Genomic DNA, 20,488 nt, shown 5'->3' with positions numbered 1-20,488 from the left:
CGTATTGTGAGAAATATGTACTGTATGTCATCATTGCTGACCTCCTTCTGGAAATGTTTGTTGCTTAGCTGTCCCTGTCTAATATATTGCATCAATAATCTAGGACGAGCAATGCAGTCATATTGCAATCAGACTTCCTGATCGATATCTATGTATTTGTTCTGATTCAGAAATTATTAAAGCCATTGGGTTACCATGACAGCCAGGCAACAAGTATTTTAATGCACTACAAGGTGTCCCTTGTAGTGCATTAGCACATCTCTCCCAGCAAGGAGTGTTGTCTCCAAGGGTTAGAGAGGCTGGATTCATCCTTTTTTATGGATAGTGTAGGACCCACTGACAATGGGGTACTTTGACGCAGTGGTGGGCTTGAGCACGATATGGCCATATGGTGGGACTAAATCCCCATTTTTATTTATGGATTGTCTTCATATTTGATAGTCATTTCTTTTGCATGTGTGCGCTATTCTTTTTTAATATGCATGTCACTTGGTTCATAGCTGCACCAGCTTTAGAAATACATGTTCAGGGTTTGCTCCCCCAACTTTTTGCTTGTTTAACAAGTATTTTAAGAAATAGAGTTCCTCTTTACATTTATTATTCCACTTAACTGTCCATTTGCAGTATCATTTAACACAATGTAAAAAGACAAAAATGCTGACATTTTCATTACCTTTGGCAACACATCCATGTCTCCAGAGCCTGAAACAGAATGATATATATTTAAAAAAAATGTTTCCATTTAAATAAATATAATGCTTTGTTTTAATTTTTCGTTATTGCAGAATATAGTTTAGCTGATAAGTAAATGTAATTACATTGGAATATGCTAATAAAACCTAGGAAGCGTTGCTATTTAGACTGTTCGCCACTAGATGTCACAGTTGCACTGCTTCTTATAGAAGTTGCATCATTTCTCTTTACTTAGTTTTGTATGTTCCTTTTTGTTTCCAGTTTTATTCCTTTATTTTTACAGGTCATGCGATTATCTACTTTGCTTCTTACCATATGGTTAAGTTCCATTATTATTATATCCGGTGTTAGATTCACAATTTATAATTTATTTGTTTTTCATTTGGCCCTGTTGCTTTGTTTTTGTCTCACATATTATTTACTGTTTTATCTTATAACCTTTTTAAAAAAGATCACCTTTGGAGCCCTCTATTAAAAGCCCCCCCACAAATTGTAATATCAGATTTCAATACACAATGTAGGATATAGATATAGCTAATCAAATACACATAGCATGAGCCCAGCTTTACTTTAAGACTACATGCACACAGCCACAGATTGTACTAATCATATAGGAAAGGTATTTCTGGAACAAAGGATCCTGCGTAAATGACCGCTAAAATTCTTGCCTTTAGATATTTAGATACGTTTTTAAATGTTTAAAACTGTGGTTTTATATCCTGCTTTTTTTTCTTCAATGCTAGAATGCACTTGCATCCATGTATACATGTGTACATGCGTTTACACATATTTAGATTCATAAGCACATAAAATGCATGTCATTGAAAGGACATTTTTGGATTTTTGGTTAATGGAAGTGGTTAGTGGTTTGGTTTTGGAATCTGAATGCATGTTTTTGCACCTGTGTCCATGTCCCCATTGAAAACAATACACTTGTATTCAGATTCATAATCCAAAAACACTTGAATTTTATTTTCCCTGTGGGCATGATGCCTGAATTGTCATTGGATGGAAATTTTTGGATTTTTGGTTAATGAAAGTGGTTAGTGGTTTGGTTTTGGAATCTGAATGCATGTTTTTGCACCTGTGTCCATGTCCCCATTGAAAACAATACACTTGTATTCAGATTCATAATCCAAAAACACTTGAATTTTATTATCCCTGTGGGCATGATGCCAAAATTGTAGAAGCAAATTCCGTTGTTTAAAAAGAAATGGTTCTAAAATGATTTTCCCTTTCTCCCTATAATCCTAGCTGTTTTCATTTTCCAGAAATAATGAAAGAAGTATTAAACCCAAATGGTAAATGTTAGAAGGATATCCCACGCTATGGATCTATATTAAATATTAAATGTATAGCGTATATATCTGGCTGCTGTCCTCACTATGAACAACCACCTGTTGGTGGTGTCCCTGTAGATGTGTAAAAGTGCTGATGTGCAGTGGTGGCGCTGCCTAGATTAATAAATAAATACATTTAGTGATATAAAGTAAAAAAAATGTAAATGGGAAAGATCCTTGATATGTTTGCCTCGGGGCTGTTTTTAACACAGGGCAAAAGGGGCAGCTGCCCTGGGCCCAGTCATTGTTGTGGCGCCCAAAGCAGCTGCCCCTTGAGCCCGCACTGTCTGCAAATAGTTGATAAGTGAATTCGGGAGCGCCCAAGAAAATGTTTCCCCAGGGTCCAATCAATATTAAAGACGGCCCTGGACTTTGCCTATAACACTATACCTCACTGTTTATGGGTTTTTGCACTTTTTTCTGCACATTGCACTTATTTGAGAGGATCAATATATAGCACTTAGTCACTTTAGTTTTCCGATGTGAATAGCATGCATACCATATTTATTTATTCTATTCGTAGGAATTATTAATTATCGCAACTGGCTCATTAATTAATTAGCACCGGTTTTATCACTAATTTTTATTACATATAGTTTTTATCACATATCATTTTCATTATATAATTTACCTAGTTCATTGATAAGTTAGCACAGGCTCATCACTACAAATACAGTAAACCCCCGTTATATCGCGGTCAGAGATGTATAGTAACTAAGTAGAACTACTTCACTACTGTACTTAAGTACCGAAAGGCGGTATCTGTACTTTCCTAGAGTAGAATTTTTTTCTCCTACTTCCACTTTTACTTCACTAAATTTTTTCATTGATTTCAATACTTTTACTCCGATATTTTTTTTTGTGCTGCATAGTTACTCGTTACAATTATAAAAATTACCACTGCCAGAACAGTAGATGGCAGGTTTCATGAAGCTCAAAACATGTGTATTATCAGCGCATACGAAAATAAATGCTACTGTATGTATAAATAAAAGCTGCATTTGAAATAATAAAAAACAATATAATGTTCAAACTTTTGACTTCTTTCTTTAATAACTACATAACACAGTACTTGTACTTTTACTTTCAGTACTTGAGTAGCAATTTTTTTTTCAAAACTACTTGTATTTTTACTTTCAGTACTTGAGTAGCAAAATTTTTAAAAAACTACTTTGCAATACTTAAGTACAAAAAATGTTGAATACTTTAGTACTTCTACTCAAGTCACTTTTTGATCGAGCACTTCCACTTCTACTCAAGTCACTTTTTGATCAAGCACTTATACTTTTACTCAAGTATGGGTTTCGAGTACTTTATACTACTCTGATCGCGGTTCAGTTTTTGCGGTCCCGGTATATTGCATTTTTTTGTTTCTGTAAGACCTATTAATGTTATTTTACTAATTAAATTATTGTTAATTAAATATTTTTGTGTTTTCCATTGCTCTTGCTCTGTCTTTCAGTATCTTTTATGTGTTTAAATGTGTTCCTATTGTTTTAAAAGTGTGTTTAAAGACCTTAAAATGCTTTTAAAAGTACAGTGAAAGTTATAAAAACACGCCTAGAGTGTATTTAAATAGGGTCTTTCTATTTCGCGCATTTTCACTTTTCGGGGGTGGGTCCGGAACGTAACCCCCGCAATGGAGGGGGGTTTATTGTATATGGTTTGAATATCACCCAAGGCAAACATATCAAGGATCTTTTCCATTTACAATAGTATTAAACCCAAAACTAAAAATGTAATGCAGCTTACCAATCCTTAGATGTAATGGCTGTATTCGTTTTCTTTTTCAGGCTTTTTCCCCTCTGTTTTCACCTGGTGATCTGACCAGCAACACACCTTCTGTATTAGAGTTCCTACACTCACTCTGGATGAAGGAGCACAGGGGGGCACCTTTGGACAGCAGCATTGTCAGTCTAGGTGATGGGTTTTTAAACTGTCTGAAGAAAGGGCCAGTTCACTGTCCCTCAGACTTTAGGGGGCCAGACTGTGCCCAGTGGGAGTAAACAATGCCCAATCTTTGGTATTAGTGGGAGAAGTAGTTGGTGTATGTGGGAGGAATAGAGCCCTATTGTTTGTCACTGGAAGGAATAGTGCCCCATTGTTGGTGTCAGTGGCAGGAATAAGGTCTCAAGGACCAGATAAAGGCAAGTAAAGGGCCACATCTGGCCCCAGGGCCACAGTTTGGAGACCACTGGTCTAGGGGGAGGTGAGTGTAGATGCACTGGCAAATTTAAATGCACTAACAAATTGAAGCTAAACTCCAGCTAACACTTTATAATTTGTTACAGAAAACATTTTTTTGTGGGGGATAAAAGTTTTACATAAATAAAATCTGGTCATTGTAAGCATCCCTGCCAGTGTTGAAAGGTCATTCCCATCCCTGTAAACCAATACATCTGGAAGAGAGTTTGTTCTATTGAAGAACAACAGACTTACTGGTGCAATCACTTATGAAATAGAAGAAAGAAAGCCTAAACAAGAAAATGAATGCAGTCATCACATCTAAGAATTGGTAAGCTGCAGTATAATAAATATTTGCTTTTGGGTTTAATAGCGCTTTAGGGCAGGTAAAACATTTTGTTACATGAACATCAATTTCTTACAGACATTTAAATGCTAGGTGCTTACCTAGTGATCCGTTCATATGATGAGGTTCCATTGCACCCATTGCTCCCATGGGGCCATCAGGACCTGGACCCATTGGAAACTATAAGAAAAGTTAGTTCAGTGTCTCTTACATGTCATAACTTTATACAACTTAAAGTTATACGTATTTGCATAGTATAATATAATATATTAATGCAGCACTACTCTGGCAGGGGCCACTGATTTTACGGGTTCTTTCCCAAACAGCACAGCGGCCGCCAGTCACCCAAGCAACAGTCCATTCACTCCATATGTAACTATGTAACTATGTAACTCAAATGAACAGTCTAGGGCAGTGATGGCAAACCTTGGCACCCTAGGTGTTTTGGAACTACGTTTCCCATGATGCTCATGCACTCTGCAGTGTAGTTGAGCATCATGGGAAATATAGTTCCAAAACATCTGAAGTGCCAAGGTTCGCCATCACTGGTCTAGGGGATGAACTTCAAAGAGGAGGAGGAGGAACTTGGCCTAGGCTACTTCAAAAGGCCCAGAAGCAGCTGTGTTTAGAGTATCTAGAGTGTACAATGATATTGGTTGAGAACAGTTCAGAGCTCCGAAGTGGACGACCAGGCGGAAAATTTTGGGTCTCTGGTTACCCTGCTCCAATGAACAACTAACAGTAACCAGGGCAATGTCCAGCACACAGTCTCAGGGATCAATTCACAATCACTACTCATATGTCTCAAGGACAGCAGCCTTCTTACAGTTTCCCCTAGACCCAAACCCGTGAGTAGGATGGAGCCTCTCAGGACCAGATCCCTCGTCATGTGGTTCTGCAGTCAGTTCTGAGCAAGTCCACTTGAGCCTTTAGATCCTAGTACCACTGTAGCCTCCTTAAGCAGTTGTTTAGTCCAGTGGTCCTCAACCCTGGTCCTCAGGGCCCACTAACAGGCCAGGTTTACAAGATAACTGAAATACATCCCAGGTGATATAATTTGCTGCTCAGTGATTGCATTACTCTAGTCTGCATCTCCCCAAGGTAATACTTAAGATCTGGCCTGTTAGTGGGCCCTGAGGACCGGAGTTGAGGACCACTGGTTTAGTCCATGGGTTGCCAAGCAGCAGCAGCCCCTGCGCCTCTGGAACCCTACTGGGGGGAAGAAGCCCTGCTCTCCAGCGTCTCAGGCTCCATTTACACCTGATTGTGGACAGAATCGCGGCAATTCCGCCCGTGATTTTAAATCAGTGCAAAACACAGGACGTTTTTTGCAATGCCATTACTTCCTAATGGCAACCCAATCACGCCACAATTGTTGCTCAGTAAATTGTGCTGCTATCGCAACACGCAATGTTGTCACCCAAAAAAAGCTCATGTTCCTTTTTGAGTGAAGAGACAAGAACTCACTGCTCAAGGTGGTGTAATTGCCTGATGACTCACACCGGTGCATGCCCCGGCTCGCCTCCATGAAAACTTGATAAAAGAAAAGGAATTGGCAGCACTCCAGGTTGAGTCAAAATCCAGATTTATTGACTGGACATCCAAATATGACAATCGTGACAAGGTAGACGCGTTTCACACACTGACTGTGTGCTTAATCATTACTATTCACACACAGTCAGTGTGTGAAACGCGTCTACCTTGTCACGATTGTCATATTTGGATGTCCAGTCAATAAATCTGGATTTTGACTCAACCTGGAGTGCTGCCAATTCCTTTTCCTTTTTCCTTTTTGAGTGACAACCGTGGCAAAATCGCAGCATGATTGGGGTGCCATTAAGAAGTAATGGCATTGCAAACATATCCCACGTTATGCAGCGATTTCAAATCACGGGTGGAATGGCAGTGATCAGGTGTAAATGGTACCCAAGATTATTTTTTCACAATACACCCCACTACTAAATACTTTTCCCCCCAGGGATAGGCTGGAGCCTGATAAATAATCAGGCTGGTGGATTTGAATCTCCTGCCACGATCTCTGAGTTTCTGAAGTTCACATCTAGGCGTCCCAGGTCGCAAACGGAATCACTGCGATTCTGCCGACGATCCTAAATTGATGCAAATCGCAGGACGCGCTTGCATCCCCATTACTTCAAATTGGCACCACGATCATGGTGCAATCTTTCTGTGATTGTCGCCCGAGGAATCGCAGTAAAATCACACAAACAGATTTGTGGGAAGCCAGTCGCTCAAAAGAGGACAACCACGGCAAAATCGCGCCGCAATGGGGGCACATTAGAAGTTATCGCGTCCAACGATTTGAGACGATTTGGGATCGTGGGCAGAATAGGGGTGATTCTGACTGCGATTTGGGACACCTAGGAGGAGGAAGCATTTAAACTCCTAACCCGTGAGACCATGAACAGGCCAGAACAAATAGTTACTGCTCCCTTGATTACAGAAGGAGCCAAAATTAACTTTGCCTAGCAATTTAAGCAAGGAGGGTGCTACATGATATACTGTATATGTTTAACATTAATTGTGTATACCTAATGTGTGGGTATAGGTTCTTTGAAGGATCTGATGTTAGCTTCTGAAGTAAAATTGACCTGAACAGCAACAGCTTTCCTCCCTCCCTCCCATCATAGATAACACCATCCTAAATATTCGGTTCACACAGGCAGCCAAAATAAAGAAGCAGTCCTAGGCTGTTCTATTACAGAGCACAACATACTCTGCAAGTGTCATAGATGCACTAAATAATAAGTGGCTAGTAGTAAAATAAAGATTGTATACAAATATATAAGCATTATACAAATCAAACATCATATGGAGTTTCTCTTTAACAATTTTTTTATCCAAAATGCATATTCTTTTCAGCTTTTTAAATGCTCACTTTGCATACGTGGAATTGCGCAAAAAACACAACAAATCGCTACAAAATTACTACATTCTTGATTGACGTTACATGAAGTCAGAACAATAGAAATGCAGCAACTGGCTTCTATGTCAGTGGCTATGATTAAACAAGGCCAATGAATGGCCTGAGCCAAACTCCTACAAGAAAGTACTGAGGACATGCAGTGCTTTTGTTTTCTTTTTGTTGGACACAAGAAACTTTTACTTACATTTGGTCTGCTTCCACCTGGTCCTATTGGGTTCATCATTGTGTACATGTTCTCACTTGAGTTTGTTGAATCTACACAAAAGTAGATGAAAAATACAGTTGTACCACATCACTTAGCAGGCACCATACAGTATGAAGTCCGGTATTTTATACTATAGCTCACTGATAACCCAGAGTAGCTGGAATGTGTGCAAATGCCTTATACGAAAGTGCAGTATCAGTATCATGTAGGCGTAACTATTTTGTGTATGCTTGTATACAATCGGAGAGAGTGCAAGTAGCAGTAGAATGAAAAATAATAAACACACCAAAATCTTTAGAAACTTAGTTAATATACTATATATATTCTAACTATATACAAAACTTTACCCAGCTTCAATACTTAAGAGGGTGACATCACCATCCTCTATATAAGATTCCAGGAAATGACACGTAGCCCAAATCTCGAGGATCATCTAGTCCCAAACTATGGGTTGCTCAGCATTCTATGGGATCTCCATGGATGAATGGTTAAGTTACCCTTGCATAGGCACCACAGCAGAAGCATACTACCCACCCCCCCCCCCTCCAACACACACGCACACACACACACACACACACACAGATTTGTACATTTAATGAAGTGTTGTACAAATGCAAGGTCCATTTAAAGGTCAGGTTTATGGTATAAGGCCAAGAGGTAAAGTGACTGTAAAGTCTCCTTTTTTTTCCTATAAAAGTAATAAACATGATATACTTACCTACTCTGTGCAGTTGGTTTTGCACAGAGTGGCCCGGATCCTCCTCTTCTTGGTTCCTCTTCAGCTCTCCTGGCCCCTCCCTCCTGTTTAGTAACCCTACAGCAAAAAGCTTGCTGTGGGGGCACCCGAGCTGAGTGACAGCTCCCTGTGTCCATTCAGCCCCTCCCCCTTTCTCCCCAGATTGGCTAGCTTATTTTGATTGACAGCAGTGGGAGCCAATAGCGCCGCTGCTGTGTCTCAGCCACTCATGAAGAAGAATTTCTGTTGACTGAGACACTTATGGACATCGCTGGACAGAGAGGGACCTCAGGTAAGTGTTAGGGGGGCTAAGGGGGGCTGCAACACACAGAAGGGTTTTTTTATCTTAAAGCGGAGTTCCACTCAAAAGTGGAACTTCCACGTATCTGTCTCCTCCCCCCCTCCGGTGCCACATTTGGCACCTTTCGGGGGGGGGGGGGAGCAGGTTCCTGTTTTTAACAGGTACCCTGTCCCCACTTCCGTGGACCTTGCCGCGGCGAGGTACGTCAGAACTTCGGCCCCCTCCTCCTTCCTCTGCTTCTAGGCCAGTAAGAGAGAGCAGCACGCTTCGCTCATGCGCAGTATGGACCTGGCCCTGAAGCCGCAAGGCTTCACTGCCGGGCTCCCTTACCGGCAATGGCGGCGGCAGCATTCGACTGCCGATGGAAACATCAGTTGTGGTGCCGACATCACTGGTCTCAAGGACAGGTAAGTGTCCTAATATTAAAAGTCAGCAGCTACAGCAGTAGCTGCTGACTTTTAAATTTTGGAGGGGGGGGGGGAGGCGGAACAACGCTTTAATGCGTAATTCCAGCCTCCTGGGATATCCTCACCACATTTTTCAGGAGGCTGCAGGAGCAGTGACACAACAGCTGGAAGGTATATCATCACGGGTAAATGCAAGAACCTGGAAGAGACAACTGACTCTCAATTACATAGGAAGATAATGGGTGGTGAGGTCCCCGGAATGTGGCAACTGTTGCCTTTGTGTACAGTGATCTGAATAGCCTGCATGTACAGTTGTCATTCCAAGAAGGAGCAAAAATGTAGAGGAGACTCCTGCAGGTTCTGGTGGGACATTGGACACATATACTGTAACAGGAATGTACTAGTGCAGCTGGGGGTCAGTTTCAGAAAAAGAAGCGGAAATGTATTAAGACACAAGTCCATGTAGTTCAACCAATGAAAAAAAAAATGAAAGAAACAAAACAAAACACAACCATACAATCCCATATACACAGTCATATACCCACAGTATACCCACACCCAAAGCAAGGAAAAAATCCCAGCAAAGCATGATCCATTTTGCTCCAGTAGGGAAAAAAATTCCTTCCTGATCCCCCGAGAGGCAATCGGATAATCCCTGCATCAACTTTACCTATAAATGTGAGTATCCAGTTATATTTTGTTTATTTAGGAAATAATCCAGGTCTTTTTTAAAGAAATCTACTGAGCTGACCAGAACCACCTCTGGAGGGAGTCTATTCCACATTTTCACAGCTCTTTCTGTGAAGAAACCTTTCCATATTTGGAGATGAAATCTCTTTTCCTCTAGACGTAAAGAGTGCCCCCTTGTCCTCGGTGATGACCTTAAAGTGAATAACTCAACACCAAGTTCACCATATGAACCCCTTATATATTTGTACATATTAATCAAATGCCCCCTTAATCTCCTCTTCTCAAGAGAGAATACATTCAGTTCCTCTAATCTTTCCTCATAGCTGAGCTACCACTTATTAGTTTGGTTACCCCAAACCAAGTCATTGGTCCCAGTGTAGCCTGGAAAATACATTTACCTTGACAACAAGGTATACTGAAATTCAATACCTGTTAAAAGGGTTCTAAGGACATTCACACAAACTCAAAAAGGCAATAATTTGCTTACATACTAAGTAAAATTAATAATATCTGGTTTAGGAAAAATTACTTTAATACGACTATGGCTGACATGGGCATGCGCATGGGCAGATATTCAGATATTTCAGCAAAATCTTAGTTTAAGATTAGATAGACTTTGTGTCTTTTTTCAACCAGACTAACTATGTAATTATGTAATTTGTCAATAGGCAATTAAACGGAATAATGTGACTTCCTCTTACAAAGGATTTTTTTGGATATCAATGTGAGGAGAAATTGGCAGCTTCCTTGCTCTTGGGTTTTGTTTTGCCTTTTCTAAATCAACAGCATTAGAACAGGTAGAAGTGGAAACCATTGACTTCCATCAATAAAAACTGCAACTTTTTCCCAGCTCATGAAAATTTCAACATTGTACACTGGGATGCAGGAAGGGTGGGTCTTATGACCTAAAATTCATCAGAAAATAATGAAGTAAAAAAGTAGTGCAAAGTTCCTGATGTTGATGGATAGCAATAAAAAAATAATAGAGATTTCAACAGTACCATACTAGAAATAAAGTTTTTACTACAGTTCTACATCAAAGCTACTATTTTTGTCTGAGTATTATTACCTCCTGGGCTGGGCATTATGGGTGTTCCTGGAGGCCCCCCACCACCTGGGGGTCCCTAAATAAAAGAAAAGAATTATGATAGGTTATTCATCGATAATGCTGTAAAACAAAATGTTAACCAAATGAACTGGTGTTTGACTTTACTCAAATTTTACTAACATAAAAAGGACTACAACAGAAAAAAAAAACTCTTACCACATAGTTTCCTGGTGACGACGATGAATATGCTATCTGAATATAGAAAAGAGGGGAATACAGTGAATCATAGAGTTTTTTAGCATTTAATATATTGTTTCTTTCTTATTATGTTAAGGACATAGAAAAAAAATATTTTTTTATTATTATTTTTTTTGGGGCATGAAATAATGCATATGAATATTTAAAATTAACATTCCAGCCAGCAGGTGGAGCTCTAGTCTCCTTTTACATGTTTTCTAGGCTAACCTTAGCTGCATTGCTGTAAAAAGTCTGTTTAAAAAACTTAATACCAACTCAATATCAAATTCATATACACAGCTGATTGAATCAGTGGAGTGACTCACTCCCTCCTCCCCCCTTCTCCTTTGCCTGTTTGGTCAGACAAGTCTATAAAGGCTTTTAACGAGAGAGAGATACTCTGAAAGCAAACAGTGCCAGCTGTGCCTTTTCTTTAGAAAACCCATAGTCCATAGTGACATGTGTGTACCATGTATTGAATATATTACATTTGAGATAGTCATTATTATTAGTAATAACTCATTATATCCCACTCAGCTCTCTGAGAAAGGAAATATATATTTTTAATGTGTGGTCTTTAGCAAGCATGGATAAAGTAGTGGCAAACCCTGTAATACTGGAAGCCTGCTTTTGGTTTAATCAAGAGGATGGTAATATATAATTTACACACAGTGCTAAATTGTTAATGAGGTTTGTTCTACCAAAAGCTCAGCAAAACTGTTAGTTACGGAATGAGCTTAAAAATAGCAATGACACTAGGTATTTACTATTATTACTGGCACATTTTATTATTTTGATGTATATACATTGCAATGAAAATAGTGCAGGTGGCTAATAGCTAGTGGCTATTTAAAACTGACATTTTTTTACAATTTAGTTTGATTACCGAATTGGCATTGGGGTTTGGCCACGGACCTCTACCTCCAGGTCCCCTGTGGAAGAAAAAAACAGTTTGTAATTCAATGTGCAATGCTTTAGCAGTATACGCTATGATTTCAAAACTAAATCCTATTATATTTAGTAAATATACAGTATATATATATATATATATATATATACAGTATATATGTTCTTCAAAAAGTTTATCCACTTTTTTAAACTCTTTTTACTAATAATTTTAAAAACAGCTTTTCTACATAGTCACCTTCCTTTGCAATGCATTTTTTCCAGCGTCGTACCAACTTTTTAATGCCATCAGCAAAATTCCTCCCGCTCTCAACATTTCCAACAAAAATATAAAAGTGTGAAAACTTTTTAAGATCCCTCGTGTGTGTGTGTGTGTATATATATATATATATATATATATATATATATATTTATATATATATATATATATATATACATACATAAGACCTCATCTGGAATATGCAGTTCAGTTTTGGGCACCAGTTCTCAAAAAGGATATCGGGGAACTGAAGAAAGTGAAGAGAAGGGCAACCAAACTGATAAGAGCCATGGAGGAGCTCAGCCATGAGGAAAGATTAGAGAGCTAAATTTATTCTCTCTTGAGAAGAGGAGATTAAGGGGGATATGATCAACCTGTATAAATACATAAGGGGTCCATATAGTGAACTTGGTATTGAGTTATTCACATTAAGGTCAACACAGAGGACAAGGGGGCACTCTTTATGTCTAGAGGAAAACAGATTTAGTCTCCAAGTACGGAAAGGTTTCTTCACCGTAAGAGCTGTGAAAATGTGGAATAGACTCCATCTGGTTCTGGCTAGCTCACTAGATTGCTTTAAAAAAGGCCTGGATTATTTCCTAGGTGTACATAATATAAATGTTACTAATATTTATAGCTAAAGTTGATCCAGGTAATATCAGATTGCCTCTCGGGGGATCGAGAAGAAATTTTTCCCCCCTCTGTAGCAAATTGGATCATGCTTTGCTTGGGTTTTTTTCGCCTTCCTCTGGATAAACTGCAGGTATAGGATTGTGTATATGGGGTCGTATGGTTGGGTTTTTATTACTGTTTTTTGTTTTTTATTGGTTGAGCCAGATGGACTTGTGTCTTTTTGCAACCTGATTAACTATGTAACTAAATATATATATATATATATATATATATATATATATATATATATATATATATATATATATATATATATATATACACACACACACACACAGTATCTCACAAAAGTGAGTACACCCCTCACATTTTTGTAAATATTTTATTATATCTTTTCATGTGACAACACTGAAGAAATGACACTTTGCTACAATGTAAGGTCTCTAACGTCTACCAACTCCGTGATGTCGTCATGGAGGAGTGGAAGAGGACACCAGTGGACACTTTCACTTAGGGGTCTACTTACATTTCTTGCCAGCCATTTAGACATGAATGGCTGTGTGTTGAGGTATTTTGAGGGGACAGAAAATTTACACTGTTATACAAGCTGTACACTCACTACTTTACATTGTAGCAAAGTGTCATTTCTTCAGTGTTGTCACATGAAAAGATATAATAAAATATTTACAAAAATGTGAGGGGTGTACTCACTTTTGCGAGATACTATATATATATATATATATATATATATATACATGTTTAAGCCTAAATCTCTTCTAATATGTGATTTCATCTTTATTTCTTAATTTACTTTTTTACTAGCATAAGTTTACTTGCATAATATCTAAATGAATAAACACGGTCCATAATAGGAATAAGCAAATCAATTTGTGTGCATCAGAACCCCGGTGGTTTCATTGCCAATCTATGTGGATAATTAGTGACTCACGACTCTCTATAAACTCTACCCCTACCCAGGCATGATATTTGTGGCAGCCAATCAGCAGGGTTGAAGTGCAGATCCACCTAGAAAAACCCTACGCACAGGCACAGGCTGTCATTTTATGCATGGGAAGAGATGGGGCGGAGAGGATGATGTATTAGACAGACAGGCAGATGGCAGATTACAAACAGGTGCTATGCATCCCTACTTGTTCTTTCTTAAAGTGGACCTTCAGTCATTTTTTCATCTTTCCTTCAATTAAACCTTCTACCCTTGCTCTATTGTCATTGTAAATCAAAACTGTAATTTATAGATAATAGAAAGAAAGAGAAGTGCTTGGCGCTACCAATAAGTGTATGGGATACAATATATATTCTGTGTTGACGTGGTATGTATACAAAATGGGAGATTGTGTATGTATATGTAGAGGAAATAAAATTTTTAAATATATAAATAACCTCTAAAAAGTACATAAAAATGAGGTATCTGGCACGTCTGTGATAAAAACCCCTTAGGTTAGTAGCAGCAATAAATAAGCATAATATACAATATCCTATACAGTAACACTACTATAGATGAAAAAACTGAGATATAAAAATATAAATAGACCAATAATCAATGCAATAAACAAATCTTATAAATAAGTGCAATGTGTGCAGTGAACTCCGCTATAGAAAAGTATGTGACTTATACCATAAAGGAGTCACTTAAATATGAATATAAATAAAGCAATAGTAAGTGTAATAAACCATATACTGTAATAGAGTGCAATAGGTGCTATAAAGTGCAAAGTGGATATAATGAATAAATAGGGTGATAAAATCGGCTATATAAATTAGCAGTTTGATACAGTTTTATCAAAACTGTAATTTGGTGGCAGTAGATACCTTATTATGTGTACTTCCTATTTCATTGCTGATAAAACACAGAGGCTAATGACGTGGTTTCTTGTATTTGCACTGACTCAGGGGGAGAAATGTCAGCTATCCCAGCAGTGCTCGTTTCTTTTTTTTTCTCACTCTCACTGGCAGGACATGGGAGGGGGAAGAGTGGGGCGGGGAGTAACAGGAGAGCCGAGGGGGGTTGCACAATATACACATTACTGGGGGGGGGGGGGGGAGAGGGAAGAGCAGCACACTACATTACTTGGGAGGAGGGGAGGCAGCAGTCTGTCCACCTATACACTTTTTACACTGCCCAGGCCTGTCTGCAAAATCTCCCCTGGATAAGTTTACACTCCTTATCTCAGCTGCATAGTAGATTCTTTCTCCGGACTCCTGGTGGTTATGATTACATCATGGCCCCCCTCCAGACAGCTTTCTGCAGTCCTCTGACTAAGGATTTGTGTGTGTGAAAAGATTCTGTGACATGACTTGGCTTCAGCAGCTGAGGCTTGCCTTCTCAATGTATGCGGTTTGGTTAGGAAATAAATAGTTACATCATGGTAAAATGTAAAAACTTTTATTTTATGCTTTTCTGTTTGAGCATAGTATAGTATGTTTGACAAACTCACTCAGGACAGGGGCTTTTGGATGGGACTGCAGGCTAGCTTTTTCCTACTGACTATGGGCTCTAGCTTGTGAGGGAACACTGCTTTTTGTGGGGTGTATGCTGGGGGAACCTTTGGAGTAATGTTACTTTGGATTCAAGTCCACATCTCCCCAAGACACACAGCCTCTGGGAATCTAGGTCTAGGATCCATGTTAAGGGCCTAGCTGCCTATTGCCAATAGGGGACTGCTCTGCACAGTCAGACTCATGGCAGATGCTAATATCATCAGCTCAACCACCTGTCTTCCACACATTGTTGCTTGTGCTGATTAACTCACCTATTGTCTACTGTGGGGGTGTGTATTGTACTTCATGAGCTTGATAACGGCAAGTCTGCTAGGTAATTAGCTCACGTTAATTAAATCACTGTCATCTATCTGTTGCAGGTGGGAAAGTAGAATACTGTTTGTGTTGGTTGTTCCTTAGATATGTTATATTTCTGTACACAATTTCATCTGCATATGATAATATAATCAGGCACCTGACCTGGTGGGGTATATATTCGGTGTAAGCTTGTTCAATAAAGGTTCCAGATCTTACACAAGCTATTCTCTGCTAGCTTTGTATTGGGGCGGCTGTAATATCTGATACCTATGTTCAAGACTGAAGGAAGCGGTATACTGATGGAAGCACAGAAGCGCATTGTGGGTCACGATTCAGTTACAGTACGTACACTTTCCTCTGCTGTTTTTGTGTTCCATGATGTTGATACTTTGCTATAATAGGGCATGAACTTCCACAGAATCTGCAATTCCTATGGCAACTTATCAATAACAATGTGCACCCACAGTTTCCTTACTGCACAAGACTATGCACTAAGTACATGCTGCACAGCACAGAAATCCAGGAAGTGGACAGGCACCAGTTTCAGCTGCCCACAATTAAAATGGCTGCAGCCAGACTTTGTGTTGGAAGATTTCTGCAGCATATTTGGCTAATAGAGAATCACAATAGATATAAATTAATATGAAAAGTTGTTAGAGGAAACTTTCAGAATGGCAAAGATGTTTTTATTACAACTTTTGTTAGAATACTGCAGTTCCTCTTTAAGTCCTAAGAGCTTGCAACCAATTTCCAACCTCAGTGTACTAACAGCTGCATTATGTGCAAAAGATGTTTTGTTTTGACAGGATATGATGCTATTTAAAGTCCCAGGAGCTGACTGTCTCAAACATATCAGTATACTGGAAACTACACATATTTAGAAACAAATTGAAGTACATTGTTTAATTCCATGAGCTAACAATTTGTTTCCAGACTCAGTGCAACAAAAGCTGCATGTATGTAGTTATTCCTATAAGGTTATAGGTGTATGTTTTTAAAATAAATTGCTGTTTTATACCCAGGAAATAAAAATGTATTTCTAACTTTAGGCTGATGATACATGGGCGACTCTGGCACCAGCAACAAATCACAACCGGCAGGATTGCTAAAAAGACTGCCTATGTGTCTCTGTGGGATCACAGCTTCTGTAGCCAAATGCAGTGAGATGTCACTCTGTCACTGGTTTGAATGCTGCTGAATCGCTAGCAATGGGAGCGACAACTTGCTGCCTCAGCTATAAAAAGGAGCAATTCCATAGAGACAAACAGGCAGCCTTTTAGCGATTCTGCCACTGCCAATTTTGACAAATTGTCAGTGGCAGGATCGCTAGTGACAGAGTTGCCTCTGTGCCATGAGCCTTAGTGTTCTAAAAGCTGCACTTTTTCAAAGATGAGTTTTTTTTTTCTTTAAGAAAATCATTGTTGTTTTAGGCCCAAAAGTCATCAGTGTATTACTGCACTTTCTTGAACTTTGTTATTTTAATCCCAAAAGCTGGCAGTTTTTTTTTTAACAAGGATTGCTCTTTTATTGAAAAAAATATGTGGCACAAGTAGAAAATAAACAACATATCGACACTAAGCAGTGGTATAATCAATATCAGAGACAGGTAGGAGAAGCTTCTAATTGTATTAAAGGAGATCTTCCAAAACTGGAGAAACAGGGAACTGTGAACGAGCTGTATAATGCAATTGATATTAGTGAAATTGCATCCAGCGGGGCAGCCCAAACTTAAAAGAGAGGTCCCTAAAGGACAACAGAGCACCGCCTGGCATAACATCTCTCAAGGTTCCAACCCCATGACTTGCCCAAACTTGTGAGTCAGAAATAGTTCTAAAGTGTGACAAGTTGGGGTTACCCCACATGGGGTAGTAGGGATACAACTGATTGGGCTTTAGAAAATGCTTCCTAGCCACAGCTCAGACCCTAAGGGTAGTACTAGTAGGGATAGGGAGAGTGATGTAAGCCCCAGCACCCATGAACACCAAGTTGGCCAGCTTGGTGAGAGAGCCCAAGATGGCAGCCTCTAAACAGTTTGCAGCATTTGTCCTCAACCTTGTAAACCACCACCTCACTGTGAATAAACTCGCTGCCCAGTAGTACACCTGGAGGTTGGGTAGAGCAAGACCCCAGCACCAAACTGGCAACTGAAGTGTAGATTTCGCCAAGTGAGGCGTAGCACCGTGACAAAGAAAGGATAAATGAGGAGGGAGGTTTGGGACTTTAAATAAAGCACACAGCTATAACGTGATGTAAAAAAATCAATGTATAAAATGTTTATTGGTACATATACACATATTGAGTCGTTTCAAAATACAATGAATAAATAGTATTGCTTATTAATTGCACATAGTACATATATATACACTAAGACATATCGCCACACCATCGTGTTGTGGGTGTTATAAGTTGACCTAGACTTCGCTGTCAAGATGCATTGATGGATAATGGTTGTATGAGTTATACATTGATTTTTTACATCACTTTATAGCTGTGTGCTTCATTTAAAGTCCCAAACCTCCCTCCTCATTTATCTGTTTTAGGGATGGAGGCATATGACCCTACCCAGTCATTGTCTCATTTAAAGTCCCACATATCCCCCCTTTTTTTGTGCCAAAGAAAAGAGCCCACACAACGATCAGTCTCACAGAAAAAACTCCCACCTATCCACATAAGACAGTTCCTAAAGATGTAGTTGAATTTGGGAAGAAAAATCATTTTGAGAATGTTTATGCGGTCCATAAGATTTTAAGGCAGTAATGACCATATGGAACATTTTTCCATCAACTGCCCGAGAATAGTTGTAACTGTAATGCCTAAATATTTGAAGTCGTCAGCATACAGCAATTGAAAACCTGTTGCAGAGTCTTGGGCACCAGCATCAAGCGGGAAGAGCACTGATTTAATCCAATTGACTTGGATACCCGAGTATCTTTCAAACCTATTAAAGATGGCAAGGGCAGCCTGCAAGAAGGAGTGGGCATAATGCAGAAACAACAGGGTATCATCCGCATAGAATTAAATCTTCTCCTCCAGCGAGTGGGCACCAACCTGCCACTTCTCAACAAGCCCGGACTCCCTTATCAGTATTGCCAGAGGCTCAAGAGCCAGGGTGAAAATATGCTTCCCCATAATAAGAACAAGTCCGATATCCTATCATTTGTACGCACTTTAGCTTGGGGGGCACGATACAGCATACCCAGCCATTGCAGGTAGTGAGGCCCAAAGCCAAATCTGCACAACACCTCCCAGAGGAAGCCCCATTCAACTGAGTCAAAGGCTTTCTCAGTCACGGCCGGAATTATCATGTTTAGTAGCCAGATTTAAAACTAAGTGGCGAATAATGATGTCAGTGCCCTTCCCCCGGAATAAACTCGGTCTGATCCACACAAACAAGATCTTCGATTGCAGTAGTAAGGCGTAAGGCCAGTATCTTTGCCAGGAGCCTGGCGTCCAAATTAAGTAGGGAGATAGGCCTATAAGAGGCACATTCTTTGGGATCCTTGCCGGGTTTGGTCACCAACACAATAAGAGCCTCTGACATCCATTTCGGTAATGCATCTAAGGTGGTGGATTGCGCAAAAAGGGCAGTGAGTCTGGGTGCCCAGAGCTCCTGATAAAGGGAATAAAATTTAACTGGGACACCATTCTGGCCAGGGCCTTACCAGATTGCATATGGCCTAGAGCTATCTGCAACCAATCTTTCACGTTTGGCAACTGTGAGAAAGGGAAACGAGATCCGGTCTAAAAAAGCATTACGTTCAAAACCAGCATAATCAACCCTAGATGAGTACAAGGCAGCATAGATATTCAAAAACTGGTGATTGATGTAGTCAGGAGATGAGAGCAACCCTCCTACAGAGTCTCGTATTCTTCCCATGTTAGTGGTGGGAAACTGACCCCTGGAGAGCCAAGCCAGCAGGCGACCGTTTTTGTCCCTATACTCAAACACTCTCTGGGTGGTAGAGAGACGGGATTTTTTTTAGTCAACTCCACCCAGACCAGTGAAACCTCTCATAAGGCACATTGCCATGTGTCATAACCAACTCGATCAGGGTTCCTAACATAGGCAACCTCCCTCAGCAGAAGATCACTCTCCAACGGATCAAGTCTCATCTAGCCTTTGAGATACGGATAATATGTTCTCCCCTGAGCCAAACCTTAAAGGTATCCCAGACCACCAGGGGGCTAACATTCTCCTCATTAGACAATCAAAACCCACAGAGGGCTTTGGGGATTCCTTCCTGAACCCTATCATTCGAGAGCCAGTACCCAGATAGCCTCCAGTGTCGAGAACCTCCCGAACTATCGGTTCGCAGGGACAGTTGAAGTTGGGTTAGGTCAGAGATGTTTCTAGCCAGGAAATCAACCGCCTGCATCCACAAAGGAAGAGGCATACACCAGGTCAATGTGGGAGAAGGTGCCATATGAGGCAGAGCAGCAGGTAAACTCTTTGGGGTGGAAGTGCCGCCACACGTCCTAAAGAGCAAAGGCAGATGCCCATTGAGAAAGGCTGGCTGTCCAAGTGGTAGAGGCATGGAGTCTGTCCAGGCACTGGTCAGGCACCCATAATCAATACATTAGGGACACAATATTGGGTAACTAGATGCATAATAGAATACAGTAACGATATATCAGCAGGGGGAGGTAGATACAGGCCCACTATCACAAAAGCAATATCGGCTATATAAGCGTGTAGAAGTACATATCGACCCCCGGGATCTGTCTTGACCTCCACTAGGCGGAAC

The 20,488-nt window shown here is 39.9% G+C and overlaps 1 protein-coding gene across 1 annotated transcript in view; it reads right to left on the bottom strand.

The window, feature by feature from the left end:
* SSBP4 (single stranded DNA binding protein 4) overlaps positions 1–20,488 on the bottom strand; it is a 682,195-nt gene that overhangs the window by 12,546 nt on the left and 649,161 nt on the right. Inside the window, exons 11-16 of the mRNA XM_082263962.1 lie at positions 12,018–12,063; positions 11,111–11,146; positions 10,916–10,970; positions 7,692–7,762; positions 4,665–4,743; positions 674–702 (exon numbers count right to left, since the gene is read on the bottom strand). Coding sequence (XP_082120088.1) covers positions 674–702; positions 4,665–4,743; positions 7,692–7,762; positions 10,916–10,970; positions 11,111–11,146; positions 12,018–12,063 — 316 coding nt within the window. The remainder of the gene's footprint in view (positions 1–673; positions 703–4,664; positions 4,744–7,691; positions 7,763–10,915; positions 10,971–11,110; positions 11,147–12,017; positions 12,064–20,488) is intronic.

The sequence above is a fragment of the Pelophylax lessonae genome (genome assembly GCF_965119305.1).
Source record: "Pelophylax lessonae genome assembly, chromosome: 1".
Classification (NCBI taxonomy): Eukaryota; Metazoa; Chordata; class Amphibia; order Anura; family Ranidae; genus Pelophylax; species Pelophylax lessonae.
This window is presented reverse-complemented; position numbering and strand designations above follow the sequence as displayed.